The following is a 22,641-nucleotide window of genomic DNA, read 5'->3' on the forward strand; positions in this document are numbered from 1 at the left end:
GAACTGAGATAATAAGTCAAACCCATACAAAGAAACAAAAGTCAGAACTATGTAGCACTTTAAAGATTAACAAGATGGTTTATTAGGTGATGAGCTTTCATGGGCCAGAAGCTCTTCGAAAGAAAAAGAAGAATTCAGAAAGGAGAAAGTGCCTAGAGAACCATGAAAAATTGGAGAGCTGTAGAAACAGAATGAGACAAAAAATGAGAGAGAAATGGAGATTGTTTATTCCTCCAAATGTTATGAACATTTTATGAACAGCTCTGTTTAAATAGAAGTAGAACATCTCAGCTGTCAATGTAAAAGTGTCAGAGCCAATCAGCCTGAAATCTCTTGATTTTCCCCTCTGCACTTCCAGTACATCTTACCTGATAATCTCTGCATCTACTGACCTATTTAGTGCCCACATGCACTACAATATATCTACACCAGGAGTGGCAATAGCACATTGGTATTGGTGCCACATAAATGTAGGACAGAAATATTGAAATCTAGAAAAACAGGCACCAACATAGAGGGAAGAAAGAGTTTTTTTGTTTCTTTCCAATCATTTGTACAAGTTACGAAACTTACACGGTGAAAATTAAAACATGCATGCAAGGAGCCTGTAAACTAGGTAACTTCAGGAAGAACTGGTCCATCCATGGCTGTTATGCAGGTTGGACATGGACCGTGTCCCTAAACCTGTGTGTGGCACAAGCGGGAATGTCTGAGAAGGAATGTGTTCTGTGCATTCCCTCTGAAGCATTGGCTGTGTTGAAAGAAAGGATTCTGTGCTAGACAGATCTTTGCTCTAACACGATATCTCCATCCTTACATTCCTAATCTGAGAGCCGTTTCTTGCTCTATTGAAGCACTACTTGGCTGTAACCCATCTCCTGTTATTCACTTTCCTCTGGGTTAGGGGAAGCAAACCCATTCTTCCCAACACGGTGGATTTATTTTTTTCATTTTCATCGTGCTGCTTTACCATTCGCACTGATGATCTACAGCCAGCTGCAGTGAAATTTCACTGTATGTTTATCTTAAAAATACTTTTCCAAAGACTGTAGGCAGAACAAGTGATTTATATTATATTAATGGTCCTACTTTTGTTTGAAGGTTCTCTTAAAACTTATTCATCAAATTGCCATAACTGAAGAAATCTAGACAAATGAATGTCCCTGTCTGGAAGAAAGGGAAGTTGTCCCATCAAGGACTTTCTTCAACAGGGAAGGAGTATAAAAGGAGAGCAGGGATGGAGAGAAAGGACAGGGAGACTTTGGAAGCAAATATTTGCACTATTAGAATTAAAATTCAAATATATATTTTATGTAAGGGGGGTTGTTTTTGTAGAAATTATGTAACGAATTATATAAGTATCCAAGCATTTAATGGTAAAGCTAATTGGTCCTCTGAATATCTATGCAAGGGTTTTTTAGACATGGGATTTTATAACCATCAGCAACAAACTAAATAAATTATTAAAGCAAATTTTAAAATAAGACCCCGGAGACATCTGTATTACACTAATGCACCACTCTTTTTGCCATTGGCAGGACCAATTCCAATTCAATTCCTTTGTATTTTACAGGCTATAGATATGGGGACTGCCAAGTTAGGACTGTACAGAAGAGAGAGATCCATTTTTTTGGGTCTCTCAATGAATTGGACATTGTCAACATGTCACAAACAATCAAAGTCCCAAAGAACAGTGTGAGAAAGTAGGGGTGGGAGGAGCAGGTGGAAAAGGCCTTTCCCCCCCACACTTAGACAGTCTTTTCAGGATTGCACACATGATGCACAGGTAGGTGTAGCAGTCAGGTGTCACTGTGAGTTGTCCTGATAGGCCTCCTGCTCCATCCATGATGAGAACCATTCAGTTGTGTACCTAGGCTCCTTTTGGGTGCCGTCTTGGCTTGCACAGAGAGCCCGTAGAGGAGAATCTGAGAGAGCCCCCAAAGAACACAAAATCAGAGAAGGATTGATGATACCAGGCCAGGATAATTGTAGATGAAGCTCAATAACAGCTTCCATGTATCAGCTGTCTACAGCTAGACTAAGAATACATGCCCGTGATGATGGACTCAACTCAGTCAGTGCCAGAGATAAGAGACTGCCCCCTCAGCCAGAGAACAATAACTTTTTGGGGTTCACTTTTACCCAGAGATACAACCAAGTTACGCACCTCTCCTCATGTATCCGGTTACCCCCTCTGATGCTACCTAGATCTAACCATTGCCTCGTACATGGGGATTTGATCACTATTGACTACGTCTACACTGGTAAGATTTTGCACAAATACTTTTAACGGAAGAGTTTTTCCATTAAAAGTATTTGCACAAGAGAGCGTCTACACTGGCATGTGCTTTTGTGCAAGAGATGTGCTTTTGCACAAAAGCATCCGTGCCAGTGTAGACGCTCTCTTGCGCAAGAAAGCTCCGATGGCCATTTTAGCCATCGGGCTTTCTTGCGCAAGAAATGAACGTTGCCTGTTTACACTGGCCTCTTGCACAAGAATACTTGCGCAAGCGGGCTTATTCTCTGTAATGTAATTTCGTACATTATAACATCAGTGTTCTTGCGCAATCACTCACGGCCAGTGTAGACTTGCGGCAAGATTTTGCGCAAAAGTAATCACTTTTTCACAAAATCTTGCCAATGTAGACACAGCCTATCTGTCCTGCTTTCACTTTAGACCCTCTCCTGTACCTGGGGCAGTTTGTTCCTGCTATCTGTGCAGAGTGTGTTGGTCTTGAGATATCTGTTAATAAGGTGTCCTGTTACAATCCCTGTGAAATGTGTTTACCATGTGCCTCTCATACCTCTCAGGTCTGAGTCTGTTCTGGCCAACTTCTGTAATTTACTGGATTAATTTAAAGTAGAGATTTTCTCTTATTAATTATTTCTTATTTTATGGGTTCTTTTGTTGATTTTTTCAGTTTTATTTTTATTGCTTTATCCTTTGGAAGTTCCCGTAAAAACTACAACATAGAGTCAAAGTGAGAGGATGTGAGGGAAAAGGCGGGGGGATGGGGTGGTGTGAAGAGCAACTTAGGAAGGCAGTGGGACTTGAACCAAGAGAGATTTCTATGTGTAAGGAAATAAATCAGTTCATCTATAGGCTAAAATTTGTCCTTTCAAACTCCATGCCTGTGTGTGAAAGCAACCAGTTTCAGAAGAGCTTTTCTCAGGGACTGATTGACCTCCTTGTTTCTCAGGCAGTAGATGACCGGGTTGATCAAAGGTATCAGGACTGCGTACAAGACAGACAATATTTTGTGCAGCATTGTGGGAGGGTCGAGCACTGGAATCACATAGATTGTAATTACACACACATTGTAAATAGCAACCACAATGAGGTGCGAGGAGCAGGTGGAAAAGGCGTTTTGCCTCCCAATGCTGGAAGGGATTCTCAGGATGGAGACGATGATAGAAATGTAGGATGCCAGGGTCATTAGAAGGATCAAAATTGTCACTATGATGGACACAACATTTGTCAGAATTGTCAGGTTTGCGGCGTTGCCACAGAATGCTCCCTTCGTGGGTGCAAAATCACAAAAGAAATGGTCAAATTCTTTGGGACCACAGTATGTTAATTGCGAACCCAGGCTGTGCATCATGATGTAGTACAAAATGCTGATTATCCAGGACCATGCAACCATATGGGCACACACCCTGCCATTCATCAGAGCAGGGTAACGGAGGGGATGGCAGATCGCTAGGTACCGATCATAACACATGGCCGTGAGCAGCTGACATTCTGCAGTGGAGAAGATATTATAGAAATAGAATTGCACGTAGCAGTTCTGAAGAGAAATGGTTCTGTCCCCAGTCGCCAGACTGCCAATCAGCCTGGGCAGGGTGGTGGAGACGTAGCAAATCTCCACAGAGGACAAGTTGGCCACAAAGTAGTACATGGGGGTGTGAAGGTGCCGATCAGCCACCACCAGCACAATGATGAGGAGGTTCCCAGATGCAGCTGCAATGTAGATCACCAGAAACACCAGGAAGAGGAGGGGCTGCAGTTCAGGGATATCCCCAAACCCTACGAGGATCAGTTCCACGATGGGTGTTTTATTTCTTCCTTCTTCTTCCTCCATAATTCATATCTAGAAACATAAAAACCTCAGATATTCAGTGAGCAAACACAGACAGGTTGTGCTGTTGGCTACATGGCCAGAAATCTGGGCTCCATAACCACATTCCACTGCATCTCTCCCCTGTAAAAGTTTTTTATGCAGAGGAAGACTCATTCTTTTAAGAGGTCGAGCTTCCAATATAGGTGAACTAAGAGCCTTTAACCTAAATGAATTTACATAAATTTCTCACTTAACTGCCTTCAGCCCTTTTTAACTTTTAATAATGTCTTTTAGGCTAGGATTTGAAAATATCATGTCAGTTTCATATGAATCAGTGAAGGTAATAAAGATTGGAAATGGAAGATATTAAAGTTCAGAGATGGGTTCATCTGACCTTCAGCTTGGAGGTATCATTTTCACCTGGAGTCACATGTACTAGTTTTGATCAAGCCAGCAGGGTAAAATTAGCAATGAGAACAGGGAAGGAGAGGCAGTGGCCAGGGATACACACCTGTGTATGTACCTGGGATCTCAGATGGGATTTGTTTATGGGCAGCTAGCCTGTACTGCCCAGGCTACACTGCTGTCATTAGTACAAGAGTTCAATCCAAGTTTTCTCAATCTAGCAGAGCAGGAAAGTGCATATAAGAGGCTGACTGCAGATATTCCCCATAAGTCAAAAACCAAGATAAGGAAAAGGCTTGCATGCAGGTCTCTCCAGCTATCCCCAATCACAGCAGACTGAAATAAAAAAAAAGAAAACTTTGCACAATTTGAAAGATGCAGCTGAGAAATTGTCAAACACAGAAAAAAAATCCCTACTGTAAACAGACCACGTCACTGGTTTCGGATAACGGTAGGTAAATAGCAACAGGTTTCAGGATTTATGGAGGCAGAAGTGAGATACGAAGCCAAACCCATATCAAGAAATGGAAGTGAAATAAACAGGAAAAGTCATCAAAAGAGACAAACATTGAGTTGGTTCATTTCTCCAAATGTTATGAGCACAGATTTGTTTACGTAGAAGTAGCACAGCCCTGCTCTTAATGGAAAAGTGCCAGAGCTAATCAGCCTGTCATCTCTTCCTTGATTTTCTCCTCCACATTTCTGATACATTTTACCTGCTAATCTCTTCGTCCACTGTCTTATTTTGTGCCCACAGACACTAGATCTATACCAGGAGTGGCAATGGTGCATTGGCGTCGGTGCCACATAAATGTGTGACAGGAACATACAAGTCTAGAGAAACAGGCACCAAGACAGAGGGCCCATTACGGGCTCACTTCAATGGGGTAAAAAAGGGGAGCAGGGATGGACAGCAAGGGCAGGGAGACTTTGGGAGCAAATATTTGTGGTCGTACAAATAACAGTCAGATGAGGGTGGTTGTTTTTGAAGAATTTATTGAAAGAATTACTAGGGGTCGGTGCTTCCTGCTTGCTACGCTCATTAACCATGTGGTTAAGTGCTAAGATCTAGCACAGGCTCTGCCTCCCCATGCCTCTTCCACCTGCCCCCATGTCAGCTTTTCCTCTTTCTCACCTTCCCCTGCTCATGTACCCCGTGTCTGCAAAGCTTGGGACAGTGGCTGGGGCTCAGGATCCAGAGTGCTCAGCTGGTCTGGTCTGAACTTCCTGGTGCAAGTGTGATAAAGACACGGTCTCTCAAACACTTCTTTAGCCACCAGAACACACACTCATATTCACAAACTCAACTTTGTCTCTGTGTGTCGCGCACAAACATACTGTCTCTGTGGCTCTCACACATGCACACACAGGCTGTGTCTAAACTACATGGCTACCTCAATGGAGCCATGCAGATGAGGGTTGTAGGCAAAGGGAAATGAAGCCGCGATTTAAATTTACATGGCTGCTGCGCTGAGCCAACAAACAGCTGATCAGCTGTTTGTCGGCTCAGCGCGCTAGTCTGGATGCTCCCGCGCCAACCTGAAAGCCCTTTATCGACCACCCTGTTATGACTCATAGGATGTTCTAATGTAAGAAATCAGGGCTTCATGCGCAAGAACTATGATGCTCCCGCTCAGGAAGAAGCCCTCTTGTGCAACTCTTCTTGCACAAGAGGCCAGTGTAGACAGGCAGCATGAATTTCTTGTGCAAGAAAGCCCTCTGTTTAAAATGGCCATCAGAGCTTTCTTGTGCAAGAGAGCGTCTACACTGGCAAGGATGTTCTTGCGCAAAAGCGAATCTCTTGTGCAAAGGCACATGCCAGTGTAGACACTCTCTTCTGGCCAGAACTCTTCCGCAAAAGAGTTCTTGTGCAAGATCATGCCAATGTAGACATAGCTGCTGAGATTTTCCTCCAGACACTTCACTTTAAAGGCACAGTAGATTAAACTACAAACAAGCTTATTAACTAGAAAAGATTGAAGTGGATTGTAAAGGCTATCTAACAGAGCAAAGCAGCTCACCAGCAAATAAGCAAAACCAGCAACTAAGCATAACACGCTGGTGACACTGACGGGGAATGAGCAGCTCCTCACCCTCACAGAAGAAGCCGGCAGACGGGCAGGCTCTCAAGGCACAGGTGGTGTTTGCTTTGCAGCTCAGATTTCTCAGGTTTCCAGACACAGGCTTGAGCGTCCCTTAGTTTTGGTCAAGCTGTTCCCCCAGCTCATTCCGTGTTTCACTGGTTTTTCCTCTTGCGTGGGGAACAAAAAGCAACCGATGAGCTCACTCCCTGCCTTATGTAGGGCGAGGATGGGCCAGAACCCTTTGTTTTCAGACTTGATTCCCAAACGAGGGTGTGGAAAAATACTGAAGTCCCAAGACGGAGTCCGGCATCATTCAGCCTGGTCCCCTGCCCTTGGAGAGTCACAACAACCATTATTGGCAGACTCTCTAAAGTATCTCTGACAGCCGAACCTGGTGGGAGAGAAACATCTGCAAAGTCTCATTGATTCCCCTAATGGCTCATTAACATGAACAGGCCCTTCCCAACTCTCTATCTCCAATGAAAATATCTTGCCAATTGGGAGTTACTCAGGTGTAACTAAATTGCAAATACAGACACATTGTCAATATTCCTCATTTCAGACACAGACATGAGGCATACATATCAATGGGATAATCCTATTCAGAAAATCATAACTTTGCAATGTCACCTTCAATGATCCCCTGTGCACAAGTGGCCTCATAATTCTGTTATAATCATATGATAATTATACCACTATGAAGAACATGGGCGAAAGACTTACACCTTCTACCACATGGTGCTGGCACTTTGAAATGCTGCATGTATCCCAGAGCTAGCTGGCAACTCCCCTTCTGGCCCCAGGCTCCATGTGGCGTTGCCGCTTTGAAATGCCGCAACAAGCCTGACACGGTGGCATTTCAAAGCAGCAGCACCTCACTGAGCCTGGGGTCAGCAGGGGAGTCCCCAGTTGGCCCCGGGCTCCATGTGGAACTTTCACCTTTGAAGTGTAGCAACAGCCGTAGGAGAGTCACAGCAAGTATTATTTACAGACTGTAGGGCTGTTGCTATACTCCAGAGGCACAGGTGCCTTACCGACTCGTGGAATAGTCGATGCAAAGTGCACTGACTATTCAATTAGGCAATTACTCACAATTCAACATCCCTAATTGATATAAATCTAAAAAAAGCTTAAAAGTAAGCACTGATCTTAGCCATCAAAATGATCAAACAATAAAAATAAAGCAGGTCTGGGGGTTTCAATGGAGTTTAAGGGAATTAGGCACCTATTTCCCCCATCCCTTAATATCTCAGCCTCCATAGGTGTAATCACAGGCCTCCACATTCACAGAGAAAACCTCTTGTTGCCATATGATAGGAGAGGATAACAAGCAAGACTAATCAAACACTGTTACCACCATTGCTGTCTGGGATACAGTTGGCATCTAAATAGACTGAACAGTTATCGACGCCGCATGGACTGGGTGGAGATTTTTCTGCAGTGCATTGGCTCTACTGGTTGTCAAAAAACCCAACAACCATAAGAAAATACTCTGTGTATGCTGGACTGAGAAATGATTATCCAGCCATGTTATCTACAAACCTGTTGGCAACAGATCGCCTGGAAGGCCACTTTGTCATTGTTACAGTAGATCGCAGAGTTGTATCTCTGTACATCAGAATTAGGACCCTACTAAATTCATAGCCATGAAAATTGTATGCACCTTGTGTATCTTCCCCACGTACCTCCGGGCTTAGATCACCATCCCTGATGAACCTACTTTGAAGTCTCTTTACTAGGTTTGCAAGCCTGCCTGTGAAGATGCGCTTCCCTTTCTTTGTTAGGTGGATGCAATCTCCTCCTCACAATCCTTGTGCCCAGAACAGCACCCCATGGCTGAAGAGTCCAAAGCCCTTCTCTCTCCAACTCTGCATTTACTTCCAAAATCTGAGGATCCCTACCTGGACCTTTTCCTTCCACAGGGCAGTTGAGCGACAACTCTACTTGCGCCTCAAACTTTTCTTGGGGCCTTCAAAATATTTGAAGGCTTCAATATCTGAGATATAGGTGAGAGGATTATTCTAAGAGGGGTTGGTGAGATTCTGTGGCCTGCACTGTGCAGGGGGTCAGACTAGATAATCATAATGGTCCCTTCTGACCTTAAAGTCAATGGCTGTGTCTACACTGGGCCACTTATTCCGGAAAATCAGCCTCTTTTCCGGAATAAGCTGCGAGCTGTCTACACTGGCCCTTGAATTTCCGGAAAAGCAACGATGCTCTACTGTACAAAATCAGGCGCTATTCCGGAAAAACTATTCTGCTTCCGCTCGGGCATAAGTCCTTATTCCGGAACACTGTTGCAGAAAAGGGCCAGTGTAGACAGCCCAGTAGTCTTTTCCAGAAAAGCGCGTCTACATTGGCCACAGACGCTTTTCCAGAAAAAGGGCTTTTCCAGAAAAGCAGCCTGCCAATGTAGATGCTCCTTTTCCGGAAAATCTGTAAATGGAATAGTATTCTGTTTTAAGCATTTCCGGAAATTCATGCCAGTGTAGACACAGCCTATGAGTCTATGAGAGCGGGAGAAGACATGGGGGTGCTATTTTCACTGGGATCCCATGGGTGTCACTTTGACATACACCAGGAGTGGGCATGGGGGTGCACTTTGACATACACCAGGAATGGGTGTGCAGGAGCCCCGTTGACGTGCACCAGGAGCAGACGTATGGGTACCCCGTTGATGTGCACCAGGAGCGGGCGTGCGGGTCCCGCGTCCACGCTTCTCTACAATGGTACGTCCTGCTCCCCCTCCTCCCCATGAAATGGCGCTTTAGCGCCAAAGAGCGGTATGAGACGCCCCTGGGACGTCAAAGGGAGGAGGCTCTGTGTGCCGTGGCTGTTGGCGGGAGAACCCACGAGCAGAGGAAACGCTTGCAGATGTGGGAGCTGCACATGTGCAGAGGTGCTCGTTTTCCTGCCAACCTGTTGCCCCACCAACTGTTGTTTAATGGCTGTGTGAGTTTAAAAAAGCCTCTTCAATGTGAATCCCACCCCATATCACTGAGGGTGGGAAGGGCGGCCTCACACGAGGGCCGATCTTGGGAGACCTGGCCAGAGGGAAACCCGCTCAGGGTCAGGAATCGAGCAGGGGTCAGGCTGTCGGGCCTGGAAAATGGCGAGGGGGGGGGATGGTAAGTGTTGCAGTGTAGAGGCTGTGGGGAAGTGGGGGAGGAACAACCAGGATTGTGTGTGCAGAGCAATGCAGGGCTTGGGACGGTGCGGACACCCATATAATCTCACCCCCCCCCCCCAACCAGCACTTCCCCACCCTCCTAGGGAAATAGTTTTTTCTAATATCCAACCTAGGTCTCCCCCGCTATAACTTGAGACCATTGCTCCTTGTTCTGCCATCCGCCACCACTGAGACCAGCCTCTCTCCAGCCTCTTTGGAACACACTTCACAGCTGCCACCAAAACCCCCCTCACTCTTCACTTCTGCAGACTAAACTGACCCAACTCCCTCAGGCTCTCTTCATAGGTCATGCGCTCCAGCCCCCTAATCATTTTGGTTGCCCTCCGCTGGACCCTCTCCAATGCGTCCACATCCTTTCAGTAATGGGGAGCCCAGAACTGGACGCAATACTCCAGATGTGGCCTCACCAGAGCTGAAAAAAGGGGAATCATCACTTCTCTGGATCTGCTGGCAATGCTCCTCCTAATGCAACCTAAAATGCAATTAGCCTTCTTGGTGACAAAGACACACTGTTGACTCATCTCCAGGTTCTTGTCCACTGGAATCCCCAGTTCCTTTTCTGCAGAACTGCTACTTAGCCATTCAGTCCTCAGCCTGTAACAATGTACTTGTCCTTGTTGAACCTCATCAGATTTCTTGTGGCTCAAACCTCCAATTTGTGTAGGTCACTCTGGACCCTATCCCTGCCCTCCAATACATCTACCTCTCCCCCAGCTTAGTGTCATCTGTGAACTTGCTGAGGGTGCAATCCATCCCCTCATCCTGGTCATTAATGAAGATGTTGAACAAAACCGGCCCTTGGGGTGCTCCGCTTCATACCAGCTCCCAACCAGACATTGAGCTGTTGATCACTACCCGCTGAGCCGGACAATCTAGCCAGCTCTCTATCTACCTCACAGTCCATTTATCCAATCCATAGTGTCTTCAATTGCTGGCAAGAATATTGTGGGAGAATGTATTAAAAGCTTTGCTAAAGTCAAGGTCTATCACAACCACTGACTTCCCCATGTCCACAAAGCCAGTTTCCTTGTTGTAGAAGGCAATCAGGTTGGTCAGGCATGACTTGCCCTCAGTGAATCATTTCTGATTATTTCTCATCACTTTCCTCTTTTCCTAGTGCTTCAAAATGCTTTCCTTTTCCGTTAAAAGCATTTTCGGAAAATCATGCCAGTGTAGACGTAGCCTGTATGTTTATCTTAAAAATACTTTTCCAAAGACTGTAGGCAAAACAAGTGATTTTATATTGCATTAATGGTCCTACTTTTGTTTGAAGGTTCTCTTAAAACTTATTCATCAAATTGCCATAACTGAAGAAATCTAGACAAATGAATGTCCCTGTCTGGAAGAAAGGGAAGTTGTCCCATCAAGGGCTTTCTTCAACAGGGAAGGAGTATAAAAGGAGAGCAGGGATGGACAGAAAGGACAGGGAGACTTTAGAAGCAAATATTTGCACTATTAGAATTAAAATTCAAATATATATTTTACATAAGGAAGCTGTTTTTGTAGAAATTATGTGAAGAATTATATGTCTAAGTATCCAAGCATTTAACGGTAAAGCTAATTGGTCATCTAAATATCTATGCAAAGGTTCTTTAGAGATGGGATTTTATAACCATCAGCAACAAACTAAATAAATGTTTAAAGCAAATTTTAAAATAAGACCCCAAAGACATCTGTATTTCTCTAATGTACCACTCTTTTTGCCATCAAATTCAGATACCTATCAGTATATAGGTTCAGATTTTTTTTTTATACTGGTGATTGCCTATCTCCAAGAATTGGAAGGGACCTTGAAAGGTGATCAAGTCTAGTCCCCTGCCTTCTCAGCAGGACCAAGTACCATTACTGATGAATTTTGCCCCCAAAGCCTAAATGGTCTCTACAAGGATTGAACTCACAACTCTGGGTTTAGCAGGCCAAAGCTCAAACTACTAAGCTATCCCTGTTAAGGGGACATGTATCTGAAATGGTTTTTTTGACACTTACTGGCTCTTTCAGAGGTTCAGTGATATGCTAATAGGTCTAGTGGTTGAAAGGCTTGTCACTTTTAAGATAATAGATGCAGTTAGAGAAAACACTCTCGCAAAGTTGCAAGAGCCGATGTGGGAGCACACACAGGGTAAGTCTAGACTACAGGGTTTTGTGGACAGAAGTTTTGTCGACAGATACTGTCGACAAAGCTTCTGTCGACAAAGAGCATCTAGACTACATCCAGTTCTGTCGACAAAGCAAGTTGCTTTGTCGACATAACAGTGTGGACGCTAAGGACGGTGTAGATGCAATAATGCCTTCTATCGACAGAACTCTGTCAACAAAAGGCGTTATTCCTCGTAGAATGAGGCTTACAGACGTCGACAAAACTGCTGAGTTTTGTTGACATTATGTCGACATAACTCAAAGGCAGTGTGGACCCAGGTATAGTTTTGTCAACAAAAGTCCACTTTTGTCGACAAAACCCTGTAGTCTAGACACACCCACATTGTTTACTTATCCTGTCTCACACACCTCTCCCACATACCCACAGGCTGTGTCTCCCCCTCACACCCACATACACAAATTCACTTGTTCTGTCTCTTTCACACTCACCACCCAAGCCCCAGATCCAGCCCACAGCTGCCACCTCAAAACCCTTAGGCAGAGTACAGGTCATTCTGTAAACAGCCAGCTCGTCTCTTTTCCAGACTGCTGAGGAGGGAAAAGGGAGTCTTCGAATGCTATCTCCCTCGCCTGAAAAGTGTCTCAGCTCCCATCAGTCAGTTTCTGGCTAATAGGAGCTAAAAAAATTTGCTGGGGGCACGGGCAGCATAGGAAGCCTGCTCCCTCCCTTCCCCGCCCATTACAGAGCCACATGGAGCAGCCTGCCTCCTCTGACAGCAGCAGACAGTCTGCCACCCTACCTCCTCTCTCCCCTCTGACTACCCGCCCCAGGCTTCCTCCCAAGCCCTCTGTACCCCTTTTCCCCCAACTGAGGTCTTCTGTATTGTCCCTGACTCTGCACGCCATTCCCCTGCCTCAGGTCACCACACAAAACCCTCTGCACCCATTTCACACCTAACTCCCTCTCAGATCTTGCACCCCATTCTAGAGCCCCTCCCACACCCATAACCCCCTGCACCCTGCTGGACTATGCACTCCACACCCCTGCCGCAGATCACAGCCCTCTCCTTCACCCAAACTCCCTCTGAGACCCTGCACCCCAGTCCCCTACCCCAAGCTTCCTTTGGGCACCCAATCTCCATGCCGGACCCCACGCCCCATCCATAGAAGCTGGACCACCTGCCAGAACCTTAGCATGGCCCCCAATTAAAAATTATCACCCACCCCTGCTCTAACCTGTGTCTTCACTAATATGCCGCACTGAGTTGGACAGTTTGCAGGGAGGACATTTGGGTATTAATTAATAGCAATCTTGATTGCATCACATCTTCTGAAATAGTGAAAGGAAGTTGCAGGGAGTTTCCAATAGTATTGACCAAATTCTTCTCTGGTGTAACTCCTCTCCTTTCATTACTGTTGATCTGGGCCACTTCACACGCTCAAAACTCTGCAGCGTCTCAATAAGATGTGAGATAAAAATACGACTGTCAAAAGGAGAACACAGACGGATTGCTTCCATTGTCACCAACCCACGGTGCACATGGACAAGAGGCACAGTTCCAACACAGCTGCTAGACACCGAGGCTATGATTTCAACTCTCTTGGGCAGTTTGGTATCATCTGGTATCTCAGAACTGCCACCTTTCACACCGATCCATGCTGCACACGGACAAGAGGCACAGTTCTAGCACAGATGGTAGACACAAACACAGAGCTGGGGAACTGGATTTCTAGACCTGGTCCATCATTGGCAAAGAGTCTCTCACTACAGCCTGACTACAGGAGACGGGAACAAGCAAAGAAAGTAACAGTCACTAAAGCTCCACCCCTCTGACAGAAGCAGAACCTGCCCCCTTTTCTTAAAGAAAGAAAGAAAGAAAGAAAGAAAGAAAGAAAGAAAGAAAGAAAGAAAGAAAGAAAGAAAGAAAGAAAGAAAGAAAGAAAGAAAGAAAGAAAGAAAGAAAGAGGAAAATTCACTTGGAACTTCTGAATTCACAGAATTTCTCAGGGCCTAGCTCTTCAGAATCATAGACACATAGAGCTGGAAGAGACCTCAGGACCATCAAGTCCAGCTCCCTGCCCTAGGCAGGACCAATCCCAAATAACTTCCTTTGTATTTTAGGGTATGTCTACACTACCACCCTAGTTCGAACTAGGGAGGTAATGTAGGCAACCGGAGTTGCAAATGAAGCCCGAGATTTGAATTTCCTGGGCTTCATTTGCATAAAGCTGGGGGCTGCCATTTTTAAATGTTCGCTAGTGCCTTTTCCCCCCCAGACTTAGACAGTCTTTTCAGGATTGCACACATGATGCACAGGTAGGTGTAGCAGTCAGGTGTCACTGTGAGTTGTCCTGATAGGCCTCCTGCTCCATCCATGATGAGAACCATTCAGTTGTGTACCTAGGCTTCTTTTAGGTGCCGTCTTGGCTTGCACAGAGAGGCCGTACAGAAGAGTCTGAGCGAGCCCCCAAAGAACACAAAATCAGAGAAGGATTGATGATACCAGGCCAGGTTTATTATAGATGAAGCTCACTAACAGCTTCCCTGTATCCGCTGTCTACAGCTAGACCAAGAACACATGCCCGTGATGATGGAATCAATTCAGTCAGTGCCACGAATGAGAGACTGCCCCCTCAGCCAGAGACCAATAACTTTTCGGGCTTCACATTTACCCAGAGATACAACCAAGTTACACACCTCTGCTCATGTATCCGGTTGCCCCCCTCTGATGCTACCTAGATCTAACCATTGCCTCGTACATGGGGATTTGATCACTATTGACTACGTCTACACTGGTAAGATTTTGCACAAATACTTTTAACGGAAGAGTTTTTCCATTAAAAGTATTTGCACAAGAGAGCGTCTACACTGGCATGTGCTTTTGCGCAAGAGATGTGCTTTTGCACAAAAGCATCCGTGCCAGTGTAGACGCTCTCTTGCGCAAGAAAGCTGCGATGGCCATTTTAGCCATCGGGCTTTCTTGCACAAGAAATGAACGTTGCCTGTTTACACTGGCCTCTTGCACAAGAATACTTGCGCAAGCGGGCTTATCCTCTCTAATGTAATTTCGTACATTATAACATCAGTGTTCTTGCGCAATCACTCACGGCCAGTGTAGACTTGCGGCAAGATTTTGCGCAAAAGTAATCACTTTTTCACAAAATCTTGCCAATGTAGACACAGCCTATCTGTCCTGCTTTCACTTTAGACCCTCTCCTGTACCTGGGGCAGTTTGTTCCTGCTATCTGTGCAGAGTGTGTTGGTCCTGAGATGTCTGTTAATAAGGTGTCCTGTTACAATCCCTGTGAAATGTGTTTACCATGTGCCTCTCATACCTCTCAGGTCTGAGTCTGTTCTGGCCAACTTCTGTAATTTACTGGATTAATTTAAAGTAGAGATTTTCTCTTATTAATTATTTCTTATTTTATGGGTTCTTTTGTTGATTTTTTCAGTTTTATTTTTATTGCTTTATCCTTTGGAAGTTCCCGTAAAAACTACAACATAGAGTCAAAGTGAGAGGATGTGACGGAAAAGGCGGGGGGACGGGGTGGTGTGAAGAGCAACTTAGGAAGGCAGTGGGACTTGAACCAAGAGAGATTTCTATGTGTAAGGAAATAAATCAGTTCATCTATAGGCTAAAATTTGTCCTTTCACACTCCATGCCTGTGTCTGAAAGCAACCATTTTCAGCAGAGCTTTTCTCAGGGACTGATTGACCTCCTTGTTTCTAAGGCAGTAGATGACCGGGTTGACCAAAGGTATCAGGACTGCGTACAAGACAGACAATATTTTGTACAGTATTGTGGGAGGGTCGAGCGCTGGAATCACATATGTTGTAATGACACACACATTGTAAATAGCAACCACAATGAGGTGGGAGGAGCAGGTGGAAAAGGCGTTTTGCCTCCCAGTGCTGGAAGGGATTCTCAGGATGGAGACGATGATAGAAATGTAGGATGCCAGGGTCATTAGAAGGATCAAAATTGTCACTATGATGGACACAACATTTGTCAGAATTGTCAGGTTTGCGGCGTTGCCACAGAATGCTCCCTTCATGGGTGCAAAATCACAAAAGAAATGGTCAAATTCTTTGGGACCACAGTATGTTAATTGCGAACCGATGATGTGCATCATGATGTAGTACAAAATGCTGATTATCCAGGACCATGCCACCATGTGGCCACACACTCTGCCGTTCATCAGAGCAGGGTAACGGAGGGGATGGCAGATCGCTAGATACCGATCATAACACATGGCCGTGAGCAGCTGACATTCTGTAGTGGAGAAGATATTATAGAAATAGAATTGCACGTAGCATCTCTGAAGAGAAATGGTTCTGTCCCCAGTTGCGAGGCTGCCAATCAGCCTGGGCAGGGTGGTGGAGACGTAGCAGGTCTCCACAGCGGACAAGTTGGCCACAAAGTAGTACATGGGGGTGTGAAGGTGCCGATCAGACACCACTAGCACAACGATGAGGAGATTCCCAGATGCAGCCGCAATGTAGATCACCAGAAACAGCAGGAAGAGGAGGGGCTGCAGTTCAGGGACATCCCCAAACCCTAAGAGGATCAGTTCCACGATGGGCGTTTTATTTCTTCCTTCTTCTTCCTCCATAATTCGTATCTAGAAATATAAAAACCTCAGATATTCAGTGAGCAAACACAGACAGGTTATGCTGTTGGCTACATGGCCAGAAATCTATTATTTATAACCACGTACCGCTGCATCTCTCCCCAGTAAAAGTTTTTTATGCAGAGGAAGACTCATTCTTTTAAGAGGTCGAGCTTCCAATATAGGTGAACTAAGAGCATTTAACCTAAATGAATTTACACAAATTTCTCACTTAACTGCCTTCAGCCCTTTTTAACTTTTAATAACGTCTTTTAGGCTAGGATTTGGAAATATCATGTCAGTTTCATATGAATCAATGAAGGTAACATAGATTGGAAATGGAAGATATTTAAATTTCATAAATGGGTTCATCTGTCCTTTAGCTGGGAGGTATCATTTTCAGATGGAGTCACATGTACTAGCTTTGATCAAGCCAGCAGGGTAAAATTAGCAATGAGAATGGGGAAGGAGAGGCAGTGGCCGGGGATACACACCTGTGTATGTACCTGGGATCTCAGATGGGATTTGGTTGGGGCAGCTAGCCTGTACTGCCCAGGCTACACTGTTGTCATTAGTACAAGAGTTCAATCCAAGTTTGCTCAATCTAGCAGAGCAGGAAAGTGCATATAAGAGGCTGACTGCAGATATTCCCCATAAGTCAAAAACCAAGATAAGGAAAAGGCTTGCATGCAGGTCTCTCCAGCTATCCCCAATCACAGCAGACTGAAATAAAAAAAAAAGAGAAAACTTTGCACAATTTGAAAGATGCAGCTGAGAAATTGTCAAACACAGAAAAAAAATCCCTACTGTAAACAGACCACCTCACTGGTTTCGGATAACGGTAGGTAAATTGCAACAGGTTTCAGGATTTATGGAGGCAGAAGTGAGATACGAAGCCAAACCCATATCAAGAAATGGAAGTGAAATTAATATGAAAAGTCATCAAAAGAGACAAACATTGAGTTGGTTCATTTCTCCAAATGTTATGAGCACAGATTTGTTTACGTAGAAGTAGCACAGCCCTGCTCTTAATGGAAAAGTGCCAGAGCTAATCAGCCTGTCATCTCTTCCTTGATTTTCTCCTCCACATTTCTGATACATTTTACCTGCTAATCTCTTCGTCCACTGTCTTATTTTGTGCCCACAGACACTAGATCTATACCGGGAGTGGCAATGGTGCATTGGCGTCGGTGCCACATAAATGTGTGACAGGAACATACAAGTCTAGAGAAACAGGCACCAAGACAGAGGGCCCATTACGGGCTCACTTCAATGGGGTAAAAAAGGGGAGCAGGGATGGACAGCAAGGGCAGGGAGACTTTGGGAGTAAATATTTGTGGTTGTACAAATAACAGTCAGATGAGGGTGGTTGTTTTTGAAGAATTTACTGAAAGAATGAATAGGGGTCAGTGCTTCCTGCTTGCTACGCTCGTTAACCACCCTCTCCGGGAACAGACGGCCCCTCTCCCGCCAGCTGAGGGCAGGTCAAGGCATAGCAGCCCTGGCCCCCCTCGCTCTCCTCCTTTCAGCTGCTTCGGGTGGGGGATGGTTGGTTGTGCCAAGGGCAGAAAAGCCACATGGCTCTGGTCACAAGGGGGAGGCCACATGGTTCCAGACCCCGCCAGTGAGGGACAAGTCCACACCGCTCCCGTGCATCCCCTCCCCCACGGATCCCATGTCTCCCCTCCCTCCGTCTGAGCCCCCGAGATATCACGTGGCTCCCACACCCAGACCCCCCATGGCTCCTGTGTTCCCCCTCCCCCTACTAGAGCCCCTGCAGCTCCCATGTGCTCCCCTTATCCCATCTGAGCCACCTTGGCTGCCGTTCCCCCCAGTTCCCACTCACCTGTGCCCCCCGAGACAGCGGGGGAGCTGTGGGGTTACATTTAAATTCTGGTAACTGCCCACCCATGTGCCGAAGGGACAATCAGGGGCCGGCGGCGGGTGTGAGCTGCCAGCCCATGTGCTGCAGAACCAATGGTGGATCATGGGTGCGGGGAAGGGACACAGTAGGGCAGGGGAGTGGGGGGAGCCCCAGGGATCGGAGCCACGCTGCTCAGGGCTACCGCCACCCTCGGCATTGGCAGGGCACGTCGGAGCATGGGGGGCTGCATGGCTGAGGACGGAGGAAGGGGCTACAGGATGCACCGTGACGGTTGACATCACTCTGTCGTCCCGTATGAAAAACCTTTCTAACGTACAATTAGACACATCGTAAGAGCCAAGCAGTCAAGGCTAAAGATGGGATTTTTTGAATCTTCAGCCACAAACCAATTCAATGTTTAAAGCAAATTTTACAATACGGTCCTGTGGACATCTGTGTGACATGAACACACAGCTGGCTTTGCAGTAAATTCAGACCCTGGTAGTAGAGAGGTGCAGGTTGTCACATGCTTGTTAAATGGCTTTGTTAGCACTTAGTGGCTGTGTCACAGGTCAAGTGTAAGTCGGGCAAGCTGGAAAGCGTTTTTCACTTTTATGATAATAGATCCACTCAGAGAGAACACTCTGAGCAGCCTGCTGTGGGAGCCCGCAGGGTCAGAATAGGGGTAGGAAATGCCGTGTGGTTAAGTGCTAAGATCTAGTGCAGGCACTGTCTCCCCATGCCTCTTCCACCTGCCCCCATGTCAGCTTTTCCTCTTTCTCACCTTCCCCTGCTCATGTACCCCGTGTCTGCAAAGCTTGGGACAGTGGCTGGGGCTCAGGATCCAGAGTGCTCAGCTGGTCTGGTCTGAACTTCCTGGTGCAAGTGTGATAAAGACACAGTCTCTCAAACACGTCTTTAGCCACCAGAACACACACTCATATTCACAAACTCCCTCTTTCTCTGTATGTGTGTCACGCACAAACATACTGTCTCTGTGTCTCTCACACATGCACACCCACTGTTCACTTGTCCTATCCTAGAAACACACACACTTTGTCTCTCCCTCCCTCACACTCACAGAAGTACACTTGTTTAGTCACTCACTTCCCAGCACCGTTTTGTGTTGTTGCTCTTTCTTCCCAAAATGCTCATACATTCCTTTTCACTTTATGCTTTCAGACATCTGTTGTTATAGTTTTTGTCTGCTCTATGAATTTCAAAAATGTACTGCGCTCTTGTGCTTAATTCGAATTCTTTTAGTAGTCCCCTAAGGAATTGCCGAAATTCTCTTGGATGGAGTATGAATCTCTATGTTGCCATGCACAAAAATATTTGTATTATAAATAGGGTTGTTTTTCTACTGGCAGCACACATCTACACATTCACTCAATATGGGTGCACACAACAACATTCTCTATACACAGACATAAAAACAATAAAGGGAACGGTGATGTCAGCTGAGAGACTGTGGTGTGGACATGGTATAGGAAGGCTGGAGGTGGATATCTGTACTATTCAACGTGAATGAACTCTTCAGTCGAGGACCTCAGAGCTGTACAGCCCTGCTCTGGTCCAATCGCTGGCCAACTGGAATGCCGCACTGAGTTTGCCCATCCTCAGTGTGGAGAGAATTAAGCCCACTTGTGCTAAACAAGCTGGCTGCCTCAACATTGGTGTGATCTTGCGCGAAAGCGACCACTTTTGCACAAAAACTTCCTGCCTGTCTACACTGGCCACGAGTTCTTGCACAAGTACACTGACGTTCTAATGTATGAAATCAGGGCTTCTTGCGCAAGAACTATGATGCTCCTGCTCAGGATCCTTAAGGAATTCATATTGAGGCACTTGGATGAGAGGAGAGTGATTAGGAATACTCAGCATGGATTCACAAAGGGCAAGTCGTGCCTGACCAATCTGATTAGCTTCTATGATGAGGTAACTGGCTCGCTGGACATGGGGAAGTCAGTGGATGTGATATACCTTGACTTTAGCAAGGCTTTTGATACGGTCTCCCAGCAAGTTAAGGGAATGTGGATTGGATAAATGGACGATAAGATGGATAGAAAGATGGCTAGAAGGCCGGACCCAGTGGGTAGTGATCAATGGCTCGATGTCAGGATGACAGTCGGTTTCTAGTGGAGTGCCCCAAGGTTCGGTTCTAAGACCAGTTTTGTTCAATATCTTTATTAATGACCTGGATGAGGGGATGGATTGCACCCTCAGCAAGTTTGCGGATGACACTAAGCTGGGGGGAGAGGTAGATACGTTTGAGGGCAGAGATAGGGTCCAGTGTGAATTAGACAAATTGAAGGATTGGGCCCCAAGAAATCTGATGAGGTTCAACAAGGACAAGTGTAGAGTTCTGCACTTGGGACGGAAGAATCCCAAGCATAGTTACAAGCTGGGGACCAACCAGTTAAGTAGTAGTTCTGCAGAAAAGGACCTTGGGGTTACAGTGGATGAGAAGCTGGATATGAGTCAACAGCGTGCCCTTGTAGCCAAGAAGGCTAATGGCATATTAGGTTGCATTAAGAGGAGCATTGCCAGCAGATCCAGAGATGTCATCATTCCCCTTTATTCAGTTTTGGTGAGGCCACATCTGGAGTATTGTGTCCAGTTCTGGGACCCCCATTACAAAAAGGATGTGGATGCATTCGAGAGGGTCCAGTGGAGGGCAACCAAAATGATTAGGGGGCCAGAGCATATGACCTATGAGGAGAGGCTGACCTATGAGGAGAGGCTAATTGGGTCTGTTTAGTCTGCAGAAGCGAAGAGTGAGGGGGGATATGATAGCAGCCTTCAACTTCCTGAAGGGAGGTTCCAAAGAGGATGGAGAGAGGCTGTTCTCAATAGTGACAGATGGCAGAACAAGGAGCAATGGTCTCAAGTTATGGTGGGAGAGGTCCAGGTTGGATATTAGGAAAAACTATTTCACTAGGAGGGTGGTAAAGCACTGGAATGGGTTACCTAGGGAAGTAGTGGAGTCTCCATCCCTAGAGGTGTTTAAGTCCCGGCTTGACAAAGCCCTGGCTGGGTTGATTTAGATGGGATTGGTCCTGCCTAGAGCAGGGGGCTGGACTTGATGACCTTCTGATGTCTCTTCCAGTTCTATGATAAGGGGATGGTTTGAGAATATGATCTTGGTAACTAATTGACCATTCATTATCAGTGGGAAATAGGTCAATGGAGGGATGATACAGGAGGAGTAACAGTTAATTGAAACTAAGGACTTAGTTCGAACTAAAGTTTCACCGTCGTGGTAGTGATTTCGGGCTAGTGAAATTTCAAAATGGTGACCAGATGGGAACATGCAAATAAAGCCTGGGATATTTAAATTCCGGGTTTCATTTGCAACTCCAGTTGCCTCATTTGCCTACCTAGCTCGAATTAATGAGCTAGTGTAGACATACCCTAAGAGAGGTAGGGTGAAGGAAAAAAGGGAAAGCAGAGAAGTATGTCCAGACTGCTAGATGCCAGTGTTGAGGTGGTGTGTTATGTCCAACTGGCTACATCAATGAATTTACAGATGTTGCCCACTTGACTGCCTGAAGCCCTCTTGAACATTAAATAAAGTCTTTTAAGATGGGAATCTGGAGTATCTTCATCATGGCAGTGTCATTTTGGCCAATGTCGAGGACATAACGAAAGTCAATAGAAAGGAAGGATATTTAAAGTTCAAACGTGGGTACATCTGCCCTGCAGCTGGGAGGTGTCATTCTCAGCCAGGGTAACATGCACGAGCTTTGATCAAATGAACAAGGTAAAATTAGCCATGGGTACAGAGCAGCAGGGCCAGTGGCTTGGGACACACACCTGTGTACGTACCTTGGAACTCAGAGGGAACTGGGTTGGGGCAGTTAGTCTCTGCTGCTGACATTATGCTGTTTTTAACACAAGGCTCAATTAAAGGTTTTCTGTGTGGCTTTAAGGGAGCAGGGAGTTACCCTTTACTATGTTGAGCACACAAATACCACATAAGACGAAAACCAAACTACCAGTGAGGCCACAGTTTGCCAAAGGTCTGTCCATGTATCCGCTATCACAGCAGATGAAAATAAAATTAATTGGACCATTTGCAAGATGCAGCTGAGAGACAAAGAGAAAAAAACCCCACCGTAAAGAGCCCGTGACACTGATCTCATAAAATTGCAGGTAAATTGAATCGGGTTTATGTGGATTTACAGAGGCGGAATTGAGAGCTGAGACAAAACCCATCTAAAGAAATTTAAGTGAAATAAACAAGAGAAAAAAGAATAATTTTTTTTCATCTAGAAGGGAGAAAGCATCTGGAGAACAAAGAAAAATGGGAGAGATGTAGAGAGAGGA

General features: G+C 45.7%; 2 protein-coding genes across 2 annotated transcripts; both read right to left on the minus strand.

The window, feature by feature from the left end:
- Nucleotides 1-3,119: 3,119 nt before the first annotated feature.
- On the minus strand, nucleotides 3,120-4,082 carry LOC149521230 (olfactory receptor 11A1-like). Its single transcript, XM_089774392.1, has one exon. It carries the CDS (start codon nucleotides 4,080-4,082, stop codon nucleotides 3,120-3,122), a length of 963 nt encoding a protein of 320 aa, XP_089630518.1.
- An 11,406-nt stretch (nucleotides 4,083-15,488) lies between these two features.
- On the minus strand, nucleotides 15,489-16,451 carry LOC149521231 (olfactory receptor 11H4-like). Its single transcript, XM_089774393.1, has one exon. The coding sequence runs from the start codon at nucleotides 16,449-16,451 to the stop codon at nucleotides 15,489-15,491; it is 963 nt and encodes a 320-aa protein (XP_089630519.1).
- Nucleotides 16,452-22,641: the final 6,190 nt, after the last annotated feature.

This window comes from Pelodiscus sinensis, chromosome 30 (genome assembly GCF_052426305.1).
Source record: "Pelodiscus sinensis isolate ZL-2025 chromosome 30, ASM5242630v1, whole genome shotgun sequence".
Taxonomy (NCBI): Eukaryota; Metazoa; Chordata; order Testudines; family Trionychidae; genus Pelodiscus; species Pelodiscus sinensis.

Excerpts from the sequence above, each read along its gene's own strand:
- LOC149521230 (XM_089774392.1), bottom strand. The coding sequence starts at position 4,082 with ATGGAGGAAGAAGAAGGAAGAAATAAAACACCCATCGTGGAACTGATC.
- LOC149521231 (XM_089774393.1), bottom strand. The coding sequence starts at position 16,451 with ATGGAGGAAGAAGAAGGAAGAAATAAAACGCCCATCGTGGAACTGATC.